Source organism: Rhinolophus sinicus, linkage group LG07 (assembly GCF_036562045.2).
Source record: "Rhinolophus sinicus isolate RSC01 linkage group LG07, ASM3656204v1, whole genome shotgun sequence".
In the NCBI taxonomy this organism is placed as follows: domain Eukaryota; kingdom Metazoa; phylum Chordata; class Mammalia; order Chiroptera; family Rhinolophidae; genus Rhinolophus; species Rhinolophus sinicus.
In genome coordinates, this window is record NC_133757.1 from 4,113,108 (window position 1) to 4,130,267 (window position 17,160).

The 17,160-nt window shown below is 42.7% G+C and overlaps 1 protein-coding gene across 2 annotated transcripts in view; it reads right to left on the reverse strand.

The window, feature by feature from the left end:
* The window catches only part of DOCK1 (dedicator of cytokinesis 1), a 444,845-nt gene that overhangs the window by 167,144 nt on the left and 260,541 nt on the right, over positions 1-17,160 (reverse strand). For both annotated transcript variants that reach the window (XM_019728239.2, XM_019728238.2), the window contains exon 28: positions 6,416-6,517. In XM_019728239.2, the coding sequence (XP_019583798.2) occupies positions 6,416-6,517 (102 nt within the window). The remainder of the gene's footprint in view (positions 1-6,415; positions 6,518-17,160) is intronic.

The following is a 17,160-nucleotide window of genomic DNA, read 5'->3' on the forward strand; positions in this document are numbered from 1 at the left end:
TTTAATGATCAGGTTGGCGGCTGAGTGCTGTAATTTAGTCACATCTCTATTTGCATGAAATTGCTGGCTTTCTTGCTGATCACTCCTCAAAGCCTAATAATTGAGATATAGGGTCTGGTGTTTATTATTCTGGAAGAGAAGCATATTTCTCCAACTCCTTTTTTTTTCTTTCCAGGAAACACAGCCCCATACTTCATTAGTATGTCTCAGCTGTTAAATTTCGGTACTTTGCTGATCAAACGAAATGCTGCATATTATGGGAAATGAGGTTTGCAAGGCTTCCTTGGCGGTCTGCATAACTTACTAGCCGAGGCGGTAGTCCCCACCACTGCACTTGCCAGAGCAGCTGATGCAGCTTAACAGACTGGTACACTGCTATTTTCAAGTCAACAAGGGGAGATGGAGGCTACTACAGGATATTTTGTGAAAACTTCATCTTCTAATGCCAAGCCATTGCTGCTGCATTGCTTACTTTGATGATTGACAGCACTGCCCATATACTAAGTGGGCAGGTCTACCAAGAGCTGCCAATGTATTCCATGGGAAAAGTCTCCTTGTCATCAACCCATAGACTTCTGTCTGTCCCTATGCCCACCCACATGAATAAATGGTCATCCTCGCTCACCTGAACTGCCAGAAAGGAATCCTAGCTCATCTACCGACATCCACTTGTCCCTCTCGGTCCCTAGGCATCAGCCAGGGTGATCATTTCAAATTGCAGATCTGGTCAAGGCAACCACACTTCTCCAGTCTCCCCTTAACCGACGTCCCCAGTGTTTTCCCAGTGTTCTTAAAGTCAAAGTGCCTTGACTCTCAGAAGTAGGAAATCACCACTCTGCTATGTCAAAGAAATACCTGTGTCAGACAAGGACCCTCAAAAGATGCTAAACTCATCAGATGAAGGGTTGTTAGGGGTAGAATAACGGCCAGCTTTCTGTGGCTGCCTAAGTATTGCTCAAACATGACATGACAATTGCAAAGCAGCATGCACCTTCACAACGGGGAGATCTGACAGTTACCCCCTTAGAACCAAGCGATCAAACTTATCATCAACGTCACCAGCATTCTCAGCTGCCCAGTGGATATACCGGGCGTGCTCCCACCAACTGAAGCGCCCTTGGAAAAGGATGAACTTGAATTTAGACAAAGCTTCCAGATTGCAGGGCATACAGAGGGATGGAGAAACAAATGGGAAGCCCTTACAAGGCAGTACTCAGCAAGTCAAGAATGGGAGTGTCATGCAGGGAGGCCTGCGGGGTCTCTGCTCCCGCTCCCCATACAAGAACGCAGGACATGGTGAGGCCAAAAAGGAACACCCACGGAGCCATAGGTAGGGGAGTCATACCACTACGGTCTCACTGGAGGCTGGGTTCACTGGACGTGCGACCTGCTGTCCGTTTTGTCTGCAACCCACCGACGACTCTCTTTCACTCTCCTCCACTCTCCTCGGCTCTCCTTCGTAGCCGCAGCAGTTATATCAGTGGCCAATGGTTCAATGGCTACAGCTGACGGCCATCTACTACCCGAGCCAGCACCCCTTCACGTGAGGCCGAGAGCCTGTAAACTACTTTCTGGGGCTCTGCCCCCACAGGGGGATAGTCTGCAAAATGATTGGCGTGGTGTCTTCAAAAAATTCAAAAAGCAATGTCTTGAAAGGAAGAACGAACTAGGTGATGAACTTGTTCTAGAAAAAAAGAGATTAGGGTGTGGGGACAGAGCCAGGAGTGCCGTTTCCAGGCTCTCGGCCTCACAGAGACAGGTGCTGGCTCAGGTAGTAAATGGCCATCAGCTGTGACTGGATGGCCATCAGCTGTGGCTAGTTGGCTGTCAGCTGTAACCAGGGAGCCATTGGCCACTAATATAACTGCCGTGGCTATGCTAGCAGAACATGGGGGCTAGCAAGAAGATGGGGGTTGAGCCTGCAAGCGGTGCAGTGACGGTTGCGAAGTGTGGCTCCTGCTTCCTGTGTCTCCAACCCAGCCGCCAGTGAGAATATAGTGGTGTGACTCCCCTATCTATGGCTCCGTGGGTGTTCCTTTTTGGCCTCACCATGTCCTGCGTTCTTATGGGGGGAGTGGAGCAGAGACCCCGCCTGTCACCCCGCTCGACACAGGGACACAAACACACACACACAGCAAATGGCAGTGGGTGAATGTGGACTGGATTAGGAATTGAGGGAGCCCCTAAAGAAAGACAAGGAAGGTGAGGTGAGGGTGAACCGAGGAAATCTGAATCTATCTGGTACGAGGGGGAGCTTGTTATGTCTGGAAGAGCAATGTGCCCACTGGAGAACGGCTTCATTCTTGAGAGACGTTTGTTGAACCACTTAGGGAAGAAGTGCGTTTCTCACGTCCTTGCAGGATTTGGCTGTCTGGATACAGAGAGATACACAGAGGATGCAAACGTGGTGAAGTAAGTGCTTGCAACCGACAAGTTCAGGTGATGGGAACAATAGTTTTCATTGCACTATTCTTTCAGCTTTTCTCTAGTTTGGCACTTTTGCATGATAAATAGTTAGGGGAAAGAGTACAAGAGAAATGAGAGAATTGGGATGAGACCAGTGGACTGTGTCCATGCCGAGGCTGCAGTTTGGATATCAGAAGTGTTGCCATTCATCAGAATATAGTTTTCAAGATGTTACCACTGGGACACGTGGGGCAGAGGGTATAGGGACCTCTCCGTATTATTTTTGCAGCTGCATATGACCTTACATTGATCTCAAAATAGTTTACTCAAAAAATAATGCTTTAAGAATAATTTTAAAACATTTAAGGGAAAAGACCGAATAAAGGACGTAGAGAGTTGAGAAGAAGCAAGCAAAGTCCAGTCTCCCTCAGGGCGTCGTGACGCCGCAGCCCTCTCCAGGCTCACCTCACTCCCGATGTACTAACTGCCCCCCCAGCACATGCTGCCCCCCTACATGCACTGTTCTTCCTCCGAGTCCTCAATATTCCCCCATTCTCTCCTTAGCCAGGAAGGAAGCTTCCTGGCCACCTGACTCACCCAGTCTGGCTGTGTATAAGGAACTTGGCTTTGCAGCACGATATCCTGAGTGAGTTGGAAGGCTTTTCTACATCACTGTGCTGTTATCCATGAGACCGTGGGGCCCTGCCTCCTGGGCAGGTCCTCTCTGCCTGCCCTCCGTCATTTCCTCCACTGTGATAACACAACGTCAGTGTTCGACAGACAGCTACTGAGCGAACTCACTGTAAGCGGATTCTGCATCGCCCAGACTCACCGTCCAGCGTGGAGAGCCCTCATTAAAGCTTCATTTACAAGGAAATGGTCACAGGAATAAAGACACAGATGTTCAGCCTAAAGCTCCTCCTCCCACTCAGGACGCTCCACGTGGGTTTGCAAACCACCCTCTGGTGGCTGTTTCACACGGAGCTCAAGGCTGTCCAAGACCAGGAACGGCCAATAGCGGCCTGTCTCCAGGCAAGGATGGTCACCTGCTAGCAGTCTGGCCTTCGCAATTCCCACAAGCATTCTCACTTTCTCAGTCATCATTTTTGAGGTATGAAAAGTCTCTCTGGACTAGCTCAATACAGGCTGAGGAGTGACTGGGATGGCTAAGTTCAAAAGGAAGGGTCAGAGGGTGTGCGCCCACCTGGTGAGACCAGGGCAGGTGTTGGGTAAGCGTTCTCAGCAGGGGTGGACTGAAGCTCAACGCAGGCAGGTGGGCATTTCAGATAGAGGGGCCCGAGAGCACAGAAGCCTGCCTGACTCAGCTTCCCTAGGCACCCCACAAGTGGAGAGAACTGGGGGGCACAGGGAGAGGTGGGGCTACACAGAACACGTGGCCCGCCATGAGTCCACATGGGAGCTGACAGGGACGGCGGCACCCAAGGTCCGCCAACCATCCACTGTCCTTTATCCTATATTCACTCAACCTTCAACAAGCAACAATGACTTCCACCTGCATTGTCCTGTGTACATCACTATTCATTCACTCAGTCACTCCACAGACATTTCGTAAGGGCCGCTTAGGGGGAATCTGGAACAAGTGGCAAGACGACACTGTCCCCTGGAAGGTCCAGAGCCCTCATCCCCTCCGATCTCACTGTGGAGGGTCTGAGCACATTCTCTGCTTCTGCTCCTGACTCTGAGATGGGGACACGTGTGAGCTGCACCCCATCCCACACGCCTGCATCTCCGCTGCAGAAGAACTGAAAGCTCCTGCATGTCTCACCGTCCAGAAAGGACTGTTTCTATGGTGAGAGAGTTTGGAGTCGAACCTGTCCATTCTTGTTCTTTTCTGGGTCAGTCCTTCTGCCTCGTGCTGTGCTCCATCCTCTCCGTGTCTTGGGGTCCAAGGGGTAATTGGAGAGACTGTGAAAGTAACAGCTCTGTGGCATGTGACTTCGGTGTCCACAATAACCACAACTTTGCATGGGAATGACTCGTCCAACCGACAATGGGCTGAATTCCACAACTTGAAGTTGCACTTGTAACAAGGAAGTACTCTTGAAAAACATGGTCTAGGCTGTTTTCATATTGGATTATTAACTAACTTCCACCTATTTACCACAAAATGACCTTTTATTTTTGTGACAAGCAATCAGAGGAGAAAACAGTCAAATACTCTACGTATAGTTAACGGGAAGGAACCCATTCTACAAAGGTTCTGATTGATTATCAATAATAAAGAAAGGTTTACAATCCTTGCACTATGAATTTGTGACATCCAAACCAATTTTATATCAGAAACCAAATCGCCTGCAAATAATTGATTTTCTGAACTGCTGTCTAAGGGAAAACATTCCCTGGAAATCAGGACCACAAACGATAGAAGTGCCGGCTCATCTGCTCTGTGCACGGTGGAGGCCAGCAGACGACAGGCAGCCCAAACGCCATTCTGTGGAATCACGTTGCACAACAGCCCAAAGCTTCCCCATCAACAGCACCACTCAGGGTTCAGATGAAATATTTCAACACTGCACACGTGTGGATTTCCATCACGTGACTGTTCTGATAAGAGGCGCATTATTAATTGGAGTCCTAAGGTGTCAGGATGGGTGACGCTTCTCATTCTGCAAACCTCATTATTCGGCCTGGAACGTTACCTGGAACTGTTCACAGAGGTTCAGCTACAACTCTCCTTCCACTGACCAAAACAGGGCTGAGGGATCCAGTTAAGACTGAATGGTGGCAATGTCAACTATAATATGCCTGTATGTATGTATATACATAAATGTGTATAGGTATATAGATGTTTGTGTACATGTAAATATAGTAACAGGATGTGAAATACAGCATAGGGAATACAGTGAATGGTATCAGAATAGCTACGTATGGTGTCAGATGGGTAGTAAACTTGTTGGGGTTGTCACTTTGTGAGGGGTGTAAATGTCAAATCATTACGTTGTTTTGTACACATGAAACAATTAATTTAAAAAGATTGAATGGTGGCATTAAATGGTACACATGTCAAATGTGATTTCACGATGCCACAATGGCTACGGCTAAAATATCACAGGACACAATGTGACATATATTACATATGTGAGTGCACCACTCCTTGAAATGGCTTATTAATATTTAAGAAAATCTTCTGTGATTTTAAGGTATAGACCCCTTTTTGTTCTCCTTAGAAATTTAAATATAGATACATGCACACCTATATAGTGGGACCTATATTTTTATTAGAAATAATCCTTTGGAAAAAAATCATAAAACACATTCTCTTCTCCCCCTCCCTTAATAATAAGATAGATGGAAAATGCAATCAACTTTGTTCTAGAAACACTGGTGGCCTCTTCTGTATTCTATAGGAATCTAGGGGCCTCAGAAATGGAGTCTGTGCCACCGACACAGACTTCGGGTCAACATCGAATCAGGAACTGCCAACAAGTTTGGCTGCAGCTTGCGGAGGACATTTGCTATGTCCATGTGATGCCGGGCCCTTAGGGAGGCAGCTCGGAAGCAATAAATCCCCCCATTAGGAGTCTCCTATTTAAGCTGGATCCTAGTTTTACAGAGGACGACTAGAGACTTCTCTGGAGAAATGCAGATAAACTTCCATGATTAGAGCTAACTAATAACAGCGTACAATTTAAGGCTGAAAGGCTCTCTGGATTCTGCTATGGGAAGTCAATCAGTAAATGAACAGGAGTTAATGGGAGACTCTCCATGGGTAACAGCTCCAAATTTTCAATGATCCCAGCGTACAGGAGAGGAAACTGTGACCAGAGTGGAAAAGAGATTTCTCTGGGTTTACACGGACAGTCACCCTCCCAGTCTCCTTGCCTTATCACACGGCTTCAGTCAGACCTTCCCAGGAGGCTTTTCAAATCAATTGGAGGCAAGTCTCCATGCAAAACCATACTTACCATGAAAATATTCCCTCCAGTGTTTTGCTTAAAATGCTGGCCCTAACACACAGGTATGTGAAAAGCGTCAAAGGGAAACTTACCACAACATCGGTCCTCATTTTCCCAAAAGTCTTGATCAAATGGGCGTAATGATAATCTTCCATTTGCCGTAAAATAGCCGTCATACAAGCCACGAAGTTGCCCTGTAAATGAGTCAAAAGATACAATTAAGATGGGAAAGAACAACACTCGTGGAAAAGTTGATACCAACTAAGAGTCTGGGGTGGAAACACGTCAGGGAGCAGCATGGGGTGGAGGGAGCCCCAAATTCTGTCACCCCTGGCCGGCCAGCATAAGGTGACCAACCAGTCACTTCCGACCTCACAATCTTTTTCTTTTTTTTTTCTTTCCCTTTCCTATATTTCCTTCTCTCTAATTGCATTAAACTGAATGCTTCCTGACACATGGTTGCCCAGGCTGGAAAAACAAGCTTTAAATCTTTTTGCATGAAATAAACAAAAATTAAAGACGAGTGAAATCACACCACATATGTCTTGCGCTCACTGGAAACTCGCTGCCCTGTTACCAGGCAAAGGTGGGTGCAGTCTTTCCCCGGGGGCCATGGCAAGGAGAGGCCTTTTATTTCTCAAAACTCTGCCTATGTTCCCCTTGGCCAATTTGGAGACAATGGGCACCGACTCCACAATGAATTATGGTCCAGTTCTCCTTCCCAAGAAGGATGTGAGGAGAAACGCAGGCTCATCAGAATGTAAGGTGTGAGAGACGGGAATTTCTCGGAGCACACAGAGCAGGGAGGAAAGGAAAAGAGGGAGAAAAAATTAACGGATAGTCACAATCAAGACACGGAGAAAGTAAAGGACCCAAGCAGATAGCAGATGGAGGCGGCCAGCATGTGGGTGGCTGGGAGTGCACAAGTGTGTGTGTGCAGGGCCGCGCATGTGTGTGTTTGTGTGTGTGGTGGGTGGGCAGGTGGCTAAGTGGTCCCATTGCCCCTGACCGCAGAGTATAGCCTCTGGCGACCATGGCTAACGACATCTTAAAAGCTTCCCTTACTCGTAAACATTTTCCCCGAAATTAATGACATTTTAAAACACAGGACATATATCCTCTCCCATTAAATCAGTACAAGTCTGATAAAATTATAGAATGAGACACACTTTCGACATGTTCCTAATTTTGCCCTCTTAAATGAGTTCCCAAATTGCATTCTTTTACTAACTCTACCTTTACAAGCAATATATCTGAATGCCTAAATGTCTTTTGTGTTAATTTGAAATGCATGCACTGCAGTGAAATGTTAAAGTCCAATATTGTTCCAATTCATTTTATATCTATAGTATACATATATGCTTCCAAATGAGTCCTCAAAGGATGCATTATGTAAATTGAACAAATACAATAATGATAACATGGTATCTTCCATTTGCCTAGAAATGTAAATTATTTGTGAATAATGATAATTGCTGAGATTTAGATTCCAAGTTGGTGTTCAGGGAAAAAGCTAAATAATGCTTGTTTTCCATTGGAGGGATGATGTGTGAAATAGCAAAATGTCTATTTATGAATATGAACCTTTGAAATTCATAACTATTTGGCATCCAGCTGAGTTCAAGAGAAGCCACCTCTGCGTCTTCTTTACACTATGAGATGAAATCTTTTGGGTCATGGTCTTCATAATATTACATATTGGTCAGTTACAACGTGTCAAGAGCTGTGCCAAGGCCAATAGAACCATGGCCCCAAGTCAATTGTGCCACAGATTCTCTTCTGGTCCCAATTTACAGGCTGTGAACCTGAGCTGAGAGGTGTTTCCATCTGAATGAGGAGATGGCAACAGTGGGTGTGAACCCAGCACCGCCGACGGCAAGGCAGCGCTTAGCATAATAGCTAAGCTCATTTATTTCCCTCTTAGCCCGATGCACATTTTAATTCTTTTTCTGAGAATTCTGAGGCCACTGCTGATGACCATCGTGAGGCAGAGAGTCACTTTCCCGCACCCTGAAGTCTTACAGAAAGATGGAAGAGGAAGAGGAAAAGGTAAAGGCCACCACAGACGATGGCCCACCTTCTGCCCTGACGGAGCGGTCTGTGAGCCGGGCCTCTTCTTACCAGACAAGGACCTTGCTTGAGGAAGAAGAAGCCTGCATCAGCCAAGGGGCACATCGCAGGGGCTCACATTAATTTTCTGCAGGTCACACGTGTGAAACAATGGCAACGCACACATAAGACTCCCCTAAACCACAAAGCCAGTGATGTCTAATCAGAAGCCATATACCGATGTGCTTCACTTAAAACGTCAAGTGCAAAGTAGGAAAGCAAGACCCCAGAGCGGACTCGAGGATGCCGGCGGCCTGAGCACAGAGCACCGTTCATGAGGAAAGCCAGTGCATCAGGAGTCTGGCCAGATACTCGGGCAGGTGACATGGACATACTCGATTTAGGGAGCAGAATGCCATGGAATGCTGCAAACTCATGCAAAGCAAAGGCTGCAGAACTGATATGATGCAGCAAAGGGAAAACTTCCATTAAGCCAGTCCCAGCAAGAGGCCAATGACCCATCGGGACGTCTTCCCTTTGGATGAGAAGGTGACCAGAGGCCTCTTATTTAACAGGCCAGAGGCTAACTGGAGCAGGCCTGGAGGAAGGGACAGACGCAGGTCATCACCATGAGACAGAGGTCAGAAGGCCAGGCAGAGCCTATGTGCTCCTCACTTACCCTGAGGAACGTTCCAGAAGGAATCGGTACAGTTCAGCCATTCCTTTCTTAGAGGAAGCACATTCTGCAATCCCAGCTCTTTTCTAAGCTGAAGCTTTGGACCCCGCTAGGAAAGGGGCAATGTAGCTGTTAAAATTCACGGAACTGCACCCCTGTTTCCTTTGGAATGGTGTCCCCTTCACGGTGACCCAGTATTTTTAGGGGAAGCATCATGGATATCATGAAGCCCACGGCTTACGTGAGCACTTGGAACTCTGAGGGCAGATTGGTGAGCTTCCTAGGGCAGTTCACATGGGTTGTATGGAAGCTGTTTCTGATACCAGCTTGACACTAGAGACAGAAATGGGGATAACTGCGAAAAGGTAACTTATTCTGCAGGCTCAGAGGAAAATTACTATTCTGTGCTTTTTAAATGATTAATTTGAAATGCATTTAGAAGTCGTGTGAAGCTTTTATTTTATACCATGGATAGGTGGGCAGCTGGGCTGACGGGGGTTGTGCAGAATTCCTCCTGGAATCTGAGCCTGGGGACCAGGTTCCAGCCCCAGTGGTTCAGTAAAAATGCGTAAATAAATAAAAAATAGGATATGTTCCTTATGACTTCAAAGCAATGCAAAATAGAGACAGAGAAGGCAGGATAGGGTTGCAGAAAATTTAAAATTCAGGACACAGAATGCCTGACAAAATGCCTGATAAACAAAAATTGTGAACTTCATTAGTAATGAAAGATGAAAACGATGTATCATTATTTGCTTGCCAAAATAGCAAAGAAGTATTTAAGTGATGACAACGTTAGCACATGTGCAGGGGATGAGAACCCTTGTACACCGCTGGTGGGAGCAGAAATTGCTATAACCTTTTTAAAAAGTGATTTAGCAATACGTTTGAAAAATCTTGGGGAAAAATACTCATCTCCTCAGAGTAGTTCTATTTCTAATAATCCACCTAAGGTAGTAATTCAAAATAGGAACTATTCTGCCCAAAGCTGTCCATTGTATCACTGAAAACATCTAAATGTTCAACAGCAAGAAACTGCATTAAGTAATATATTTTGTAGGAATGCAAGATAAAATACTGGATAGCAATTCAATTTGAATCTCAGATAAACAGCGAGAAACAAGTATGCCCAAATACTGAATTGGAGATATTGCACAGGACATCCATATACTAAAAATTTCTGTGTTGTCTATCTGAAGTTCAAATTGAACTGGGTGTCCTGTATTTTTATTTACTAAATCAGGCAATCATACTATAGCACTTTGATGAAATGTTATGCAGACATTAAAACACTAAACATTAACCATGCAAATATAAAATATTTTAATAAAATGAGAAAATGCTGGAAGAACAAAACTGGAGATAATTACATATATATATACACACACACACACACACACACACACACACACACACACACACACATTTCATCGCTATAAAGACTATAGCACAAGAAAAAACCCAAAAAGATTTAAAAAAAGAAAGAATACCAACTAGTCATCAGAGGCGGCAGAATGAGCCCAGATTACCTTTGTAAACACAAAATATGTTGATGTTTTAAAAGGCAGTTCTGGGACAAAAAGATCTCACCTGGCAGCAGGGACCAGCTCTCCCTTGTCTCTGAATCCCTCATTTGTTACTCCCTCATCCTCAAAAATATCATTCACAGGGCTCCCCGTCTGTGTAGACCTGGTTACTGCTCTGCATGGCTCCTCGAGCCTGGCGCCGTCCGAGAACTACCCTCAGTGTTTTACAGCTGTTTGGGCCCCCAGTGCACTAGGCAGGTGGACAGGTAGAACAGAGGACAGGGAGAATGGAAGACAGGGAGCGTGGAGATGATGCAGTGTGGAGGGCAGGTGGAACAGAAGGCAGGGAGAACTGAGATCAGGCAGCATGGAGGGCAGGTGGAACAGAAGGCAGGGAGAACTGAGATCAGGCAGCATGGAGGGCAGGTGGAACTGAGGATGGGAAAACAGAACACAGGTAGAATGCTGAACGGATAGAACTGGGAAGAGGCAGGAGGGAGAATGGGTGTGGAAACGGCACATAATGTGGCAGGCAAGGGTATATGAGATGTCACTGCAGGATATAGAGACCAAAGGTTAAAGAAAGGACAGCTTTTGGAGAATGGGAACTTCGGATGCGCGTGAGGGCACAAATGGGAAGAAAAACTCTCAAGGAACTGAATTCACAGTCCTGAGGAGTTATGACAGTGAGGCCCATTTACATCATGGAGACAGTTCCAGCCACGTGACCTGAGGCCACGTGACCTGAGGCGGGCTATGAAATTGCTCTTGGTAAATCCATCAACCAGACAAGACTGTTTCACGGGACCCTGTGAAACACCCCCAAGAGTGTTTCACACTTTGCTCGGAGCACAGATCTTCTCTCTGGGACACAGGGCAGAATCTTAACTCTCTTTGAAATGCTCAATGCCAAGGACGTGGGAGCAACTCCAACCCCCAGAAGCTGCTGCAGCTGTGAACAGTGACCCCGGAGCCCTGAGTCTGCAAGGCAGGCACCAGTTTGAGTAAAATAATTCCACTTATTGAAAGGGGGATGTGCTGCATGACTGCCAGTGGGGATTTATTAGAAACTTTTAATCATGTTGTCACCAACGCGAGTACTCTGAGGAGGAACTCTCATTTATATGGTTAAACATCAAATATATTGAGGAAAACAAACCTACCTCATAATCATTATTAAAAAGTAAAGAAAAAGTAATCCTCCAGTGACATTTTCAATATATTGCTAAATGACACTGGGCAAAAATTGCAGGAAAGGTGGAAAGATGTATGATGTGGTGAATTCTGAATGACTTTCATTTTGGGGAGCAGTCAAGCCAAAGAATCAATGCTGTGACGCGACATTATGAGAACTAGAATACAGGAAAAGGGAATGCTAACTGAAAGTTGGGTCCTCCACTTAAAAAGCAGGTGTGACTTGAAATAAATCCCTGTGTGGGTAAGTTCTTGGTACAGATAATACAAAAGCCCAGAGAGCACAGGCTTTCTGCTTTCAAGACAGAAAGCCAATGGTGACATGTTTAAGGGTTCTAGTGTTGTACTTTGCAAATGTATTTCTTGTGGCTAATTAAATATTTGATTAAGCATAAAATATAATAAAAAAGAGACTGAATCAGGTTATATTGTTAAAGCTGAAGTTCTTGGAAAAATGAGTTTTCACTCACATCATCTGAACTCACTACACCTTTTCCAGAAAAGCTACTCGTGGTAAAACCAAGGACTGTGTTTTGTTCCTTTTTTCCTTTACAGAAAATTTCAGTCCCATGATGCCTTTATCCAATGTATGGTTAATTTTTACTCATTTAGTTTCCAAAATATTGTGATTCCTTATTTTTTAAAGGACCATAGAATGAAAAATGTTTGTGAAAATAAACTAGACGAAATTAAACACAGTATGGTTGTTCAACTACACTCGTGCAATCTATTAGCTATTCTCAACTACTGGCAACAAAATGAAACCGAAAATTTAAATTGAGTGCTTGGTTGAATTCACAGAGTACTAGTATTTTATATCATTGAAGACACTATAAAGAAAGAATCTAATTTTAGAGACAAAATCAATTTCAATTTTACAGTGGCAGTAATTGTAGCAAGATGTTTATAGGCCAAATATACCAAAACGGCATATTTGGATCTTAAATAACCCATAACAATTATTTGCTACTTATGCAATGTAATAAATTAAACACATAATCACATTTGTTATGAGAATAAAAATGAAATACAATCAACTTTTATATATACAATTATACTTTATGGTATAATGAGGAATGTATATACTTTACACACAACTTCTTAATACGATTCATTTGTTGCTAACACAAGTCAGGGAGTAAAGCAGAAAATTTTATATTTATTTTCATAAATCAGATAATATTAGAGCCTTAGAGTGTTTAGAAGCGTCAAAGCCTTCTCCCATGATATACAATATCTTTAAATACACTGTAATAGAAACAACAGTAATTTGGTCTTAATAATCTTACCACTGAAGGGAGGATCGATACGCTCACCTATTTTTTTAATTGACTTTTCTCCATAAAGGACATTATTACCATCGTAGTTATAGATTAAAGTTGAAACTCTTTATCAAATAAAATGGAATTCCCCCATATGAATCACAAAAGGATACTATCCTCAATATTATTTATATTGGGTGGTTGAGTTGGTGAGGAGGAAACTTTATCACATACCGTGTGTTAAAAGAATTAACTTAATGAATCCTAAGGAAGATGTCTTGAAATATGAGACTATTGGATAACGGACACAGAGTTCATCTCAGTTACAAGGTATTATTTCTGAGGAGATACTTATTTATACATAAATCTATGCAAACACTGTGCATACACATGCTCGTCACTATATATCACGTCACCCAGAGCCGGTCTGCTTAAGACCACCTAAGGCACCAAACTGACATTGGTGCAAAATGCGTGGGTGTTTATTTCAAAATCGACTGTGAGGAAGTGTGACTCAATCTGGGGGTAGCCAAGAGAAACTCGGCCAAGCCACGTACCTGTCTAGCAGGTGTGCAAAGGAAAACGTAACAAGCATGAAGCACAATCCCACTGGGGCTCCAAACACATCCCATCTCCCTGTCGCCACAGCCCTAAGGAAGGCCAAGGTTCCTGAGATTCTGAGCAAATGGGACCACGTGGAATACACCAGGGGAAACTGACGGGCTAAGGCCAAAATGATGAGAAGACTCAAAATGATGCAGAGTATTAACAAGTATGACTCAACAAATTCTCAACGAGTGGGCACCGTGTTGAAAGCGTGGAGTTCCTGGAGGCGGGTCAGAAGGTGACTAAGCAGGATGAGCCCCGGGGAACTTGGGACACAACTCTTTCCCAAAGGGACCAAATGAGAAAGACACAAGAGGGTGCCTGAGCCCCCCTGGACATGTGTGGGACCACTGGAACAATCTGAGTATCAAAATGAACAATGACAGTCATGGATTCTAACACACTGATTTAAAATTAAAAATCCAGGAGTCCATACTGATACACAAGCCTGAGGACGGTGGGGAATGAGAGGCAAAGGTAAAGTTATTCCTGACAGAAGATGAAAACATGTAAATGAATGAGAGAATCAGTAAGTCAGCAGTGTCAACTCCTAAAGTAATGGGTGATTCCTGCAAGGATCCCCAATGGGTATTGAAACCATTAGGTCAAGGTCACGGGGTGGTGGGGGGAGGGGCAAAAGGTATTCACTGGATCTGAGAATATCACCTCACAGATTCCTAAGGGCATACAATCAGTTAAGTAGTATTTTATATCAAAAATGTTTACTCATGAGGAAATGAAGAGAGATCCAGGATATGGGGCATTTGAAAAGACAACTGACCTGATCTCTTTAAAAAGTCAATGGGGAAATTTTATTTGGAGTAGGTATTACATTACATTAGAAAAATCACTGCTAATTTTTGCAGGTCTCAATATTGTGACTGTATAGAAGAAGTATTCTTAGGAGATACATGAAACAACTAGGGATGATATGTCATGATATGTGATGAACTTTTGGTCTGGCAAATTTACATTCTAATGTATACAAATACTCAGTGAAGGGAGGGCAGGGTGACATACATATGGCAAAGTGTCAGTAAGTGGTGGATGTATTGATGAGTATACAGGTTTTACTGTAGTACTTTTCCAGTTACTTTTGTAGCTAAAAAAAATTCAAAATTAAAAGCTGAGGGACTACAATTTCTACCCATAGTCATAAGAATGACTGCTGAATATAATAATAGGAATACAAGCGATAATTTACCTATTTTAAAATACACTTGGGGGTGGGGTAGTGAATGGCTCTAAGCAACCCAAATCCAGGAATAGTCACTGTCTGAGGAGCTAAAATATAATTAAAGGGAGGGATGCATTGCTTTTGCATATAAAGCTCCACCATATGCATTCTTCTCAGATGAAGGTATGGTTCATTTATTTGGACCGTTCTGGCCTTAACAAAACACAGTGAAAGTGGGAAGGAAGAATAAAGCATCCTGTTTTCCCACCAAATATGGGTCTTAATTTCACTCACACTTTTTTCACTATTTTAAGGTACTTTTCTTTTTATGATAAAAGTTAAACAGATATATGATAGAAAATTAGCTTAGAAGTCAACAGGCTTCCAGAGGTCGACGGACAGAAATAATCACTTGACCCAGATCAAGAATATTGTACAAAGTTGAACAGGCTATTTAAGCTCCCTGAGTCCTAGTTTCCTCATTTGCAAAATGGTGATAGTGATTTTAAAATCTGGAATTCCTGAAAGATTTACATTAGTTATGTTTGGTTACGTATGTAAGGATATTAGCACAGCTAACGAATGACAGCTATAATGGTGGCGGAGGTGATGGTAACGGATATGATGGTTTGTAAAATACAAAACACACACAGAAGAATAGTTTAAAGTCACATAATTTGTATACCAAAACCACAACACATTCATGACAGAAACAAAGAGAGCTGACAAAACAGAGAGATATACCATATTTATGGTTTGAAGAATTTTTATAGTTAAGATTCCAATCCACATACAGTCACAAAATGCTGGTAGGTGTTTACTGTAGAAATTAACAATCTGATTCGAAACTTTACATAGAAAAACAAGCGATAGGATGCAGCCAAAGAAACTTTGAACAAAGGGAAGGACACATACTGCCTAATTTTAAGAGTTATTATAAAAATACAGATATCAAAACAATGTGGTACTCATTAAAAGACAGACATGTAGATTAAAAAAAAAAAAAAAACTGACCATACACATATGATATGGTTCATTGATTTTCAACAAAGGTGCCAAGAAAACTCCATGAGAAAGAAAGTAAATCTTTTCAAGAATTGATCTTTTCAAATGGTACAAATAGACACCATATTGAAAAGACAGGAAGAAAAGGCAGGAAGGAGGGTGGACCCAAATCTTATACCAGATACAAAAACCAACTTAGAGTGTATCATAGGCCTAAATGCAAAACGTAAAACAACAAAATTTCTAGGAGAAAACCTTTGTGACCTTGGATTAGGGATATATTTTTTAGGATACAAAAAGCATGAAACAAACAAAAAAATAAGTCATATTTCTTCAATATTAAAAACTTTTGCTCTTTGAAAAATACTGAAAAGAAATGAAAAGGCAGGCTGTGTCATTAGAGAAAATAGCTGCAAAATGTATATCTGACAAAGAGCTTGTATCCAGAATATATAATAAACTCCAAACATTCAATAATAATAAAAACAAAAGCATCAAAAATCTGGCAAAAAATTTTCAATACATACTTGACAAAAAAATTTTAAAAAGAGACATACACATGGGCAAGACACACATGAAAACTCGTTCACTGTCACTAGTCAGTAGAAAAATGTAAATTAAAACCACAATTAGTTACCACTACACACACATATTAGGACAGCTAAAGTTAAAAAAAAAAAAGGCAGGAAATTTTAGAGCAACTAAAATTCTCCCATATTGTTGGTCTAAAGGCAAAAGGATACAGCCATTTTGGAAAACATGCAATTTCCTGTATAGTTAGTCATGTATTTACCATATGACCCACCCATCCTACTTCTAGGTATTCACCCCCCCGAAAAAAAAAATGAAAAAAAAATATGCCCACAGAAAGACCTCTGTGTAAGTGCTTATAGCCAGTTTTATTCATAATTGCCAAACATTGGACACACCCTACATATCTCCTATCTGGTAAATGGGTCAACAAACTGTGGTATATCCATATTGGAAATAATGCTGAACAACAAAATAAAACTACTCATAAATTATAGTAACAAAGGGGAGGGGACTGATACCAGAGGTGCACGACAGACTTTTTTAGGGAATGGAAATATTCTAAACCATGCATTCAGTGGTGGTGATAGAACAGAACACATCTGTCAAAATTCGGAACCAAGAAGTATAGATTTTACTAGAGAACCTTAAACATATATACAAAAAGAAAATTTGAAAGCCATAAAATTCCCTATCAGTGATATTCAGCTAATATTGATATTTTAGTGGATTACTTCTTGCTCTTACACACATCGAAGCAGACTCGTTTTAATAAAAGTGGGATCACACTTTAATTATGGTAGCTTTCAAA